Here is a 1,486-nt window from a genome sequence, read left to right on the forward strand (position 1 = left end):
TTACATTGGAGATGTTCATCAAAAGATGTGACAAGTACAGCATGAATGATTCATTCGCATCTCCCTGTGCTGCTTCCCTGCTAATCAAGAAGCAGTTCCATGCCTCCAGCTGGGCTCTATCGCTTCCCATGTCATCTTCTCCCCCCATGTCTGTTCAGCCCGGCTCTGGGTGTCCCAGCTCTGCAGCACGCTCCAGTATCTGGTCCTGCTGGGCGGTGGAAGTCATGATGCTTGGTTTGCCATGAAGAAGAAGAGGCTGCAGTGATGCTGAACTCCCTGTGTGGGACAGAGGATGGAGAAACAGGCCTCCAACCCTTGGACTTTACTCCAGGATCACAGATTCTAAATGCCAGGGCTGTGCTCCCCCTGTTAGGAATATTTGGTGTTGGAAATCTTCTTCCAGAGCAAGGTCTTGAGGTTGTTCAGCACGAGGGAGTGGTGCACTTCCATCTGGCTGGCCAGGCCGCTGAGGGTCATGCAAGTTCGGAGCTGTTTCTGCAGCTCTTCTCTCAGCTCCAGAGGTGCTCCGTACAGCAAGTAGTCCTGCAGCAACCCGCAGACCTTCGCCAGGTTGGGCTGCACCACGTCGCTTTTGCACTGCTTCATGAGTTTGTCGCATGTGGCTGTACAGTCCTTCCCGTAGGTGCAGTCCACGTTCTGCTCACAGTGACGGCCCTTGAGGAAACCTCTGATTGTCATCTCTGTTGCCACCTTCCTCAGGTTGACCATTTTGAAGTCGTATTTGTCGTTGTAGCCCACATTCTTCAAGTTGGTCTCACAGATGTAGAAGTTCCCGTAGGTCCCATGGAATATCTCCTCCACGAACTCCAGAAGGCCGATGGCAATCTTTGCCCGCCGGGGCCACGCTGGTGCAAACCACTGGTGGATGATTTGGTGGACAACTGAAGGCAGCAGCGACTGGAGGAAGGGGGGGATGTCCACGCCGTAGAGGGAGGTGTGGGGGATCTTCTCAGTGACGTAGAGGTCCCCACAGTGCCCCAGCAGCTTGGAAGTGTGCTCCTTCTCGTGCAAGGAGAGCATGAGGAGAAACTCGTTGAGCTGAAGTAGTGCCCAGATGGATTTGGCCTCTGCTAAAGACACTTTGCCATCCCGGTTCACATCTGCCATGGCGATGATGCGGCTCACCAAGGCTGCAAGAGAGGGCTGATCTCCCAGGTTGGACTGCGGAGAGAACAAGAAGCGGCATCAGCCCCTTGCAGCTCTCGGTGTTTGGGCTTTGTGTCACAACACCAAACCGGGGAAGCACAGAACTGAGCTTGGGAGAGGAAGGGACGGCCGCTGTGCTCGAGCAGATTAGGTGCGGTATCATTGTGTAGGGATGGATGGGTGCAGCTCCAGCGGTTTTACCAGCGTTGGGGCTGCTCTAGGCACGAGTAGGAGCAAAGGCCGGGCAGCGCTGCCGTCCCACCGCTGCAGGAGAAGCCCTGCACAGGGTAACGGCTGCAGCGGTGGCAGCACTGCCAGG

General features: G+C 55.8%; 1 protein-coding gene across 1 annotated transcript in view; it reads right to left on the reverse strand.

Moving 5' to 3' along the window:
• Positions 1-293: 293 nt before the first annotated feature.
• FAM69B (family with sequence similarity 69, member B) overlaps positions 294-1,486 on the reverse strand; it is a gene marked incomplete at its 5' end in the record, with an annotated part of 4,111 nt that continues 2,918 nt past the window's right edge. Inside the window, one exon of the mRNA XM_010138832.1 lies at positions 294-1,182. Within this exon, the coding sequence (XP_010137134.1) occupies positions 370-1,182 (813 nt within the window). The remainder of the gene's footprint in view (positions 1,183-1,486) is intronic.

Source organism: Buceros rhinoceros, unplaced genomic scaffold, assembly GCF_000710305.1.
Source record: "Buceros rhinoceros silvestris isolate BGI_N320 unplaced genomic scaffold, ASM71030v1 scaffold8376, whole genome shotgun sequence".
In the NCBI taxonomy this organism is placed as follows: domain Eukaryota; kingdom Metazoa; phylum Chordata; class Aves; order Bucerotiformes; family Bucerotidae; genus Buceros; species Buceros rhinoceros.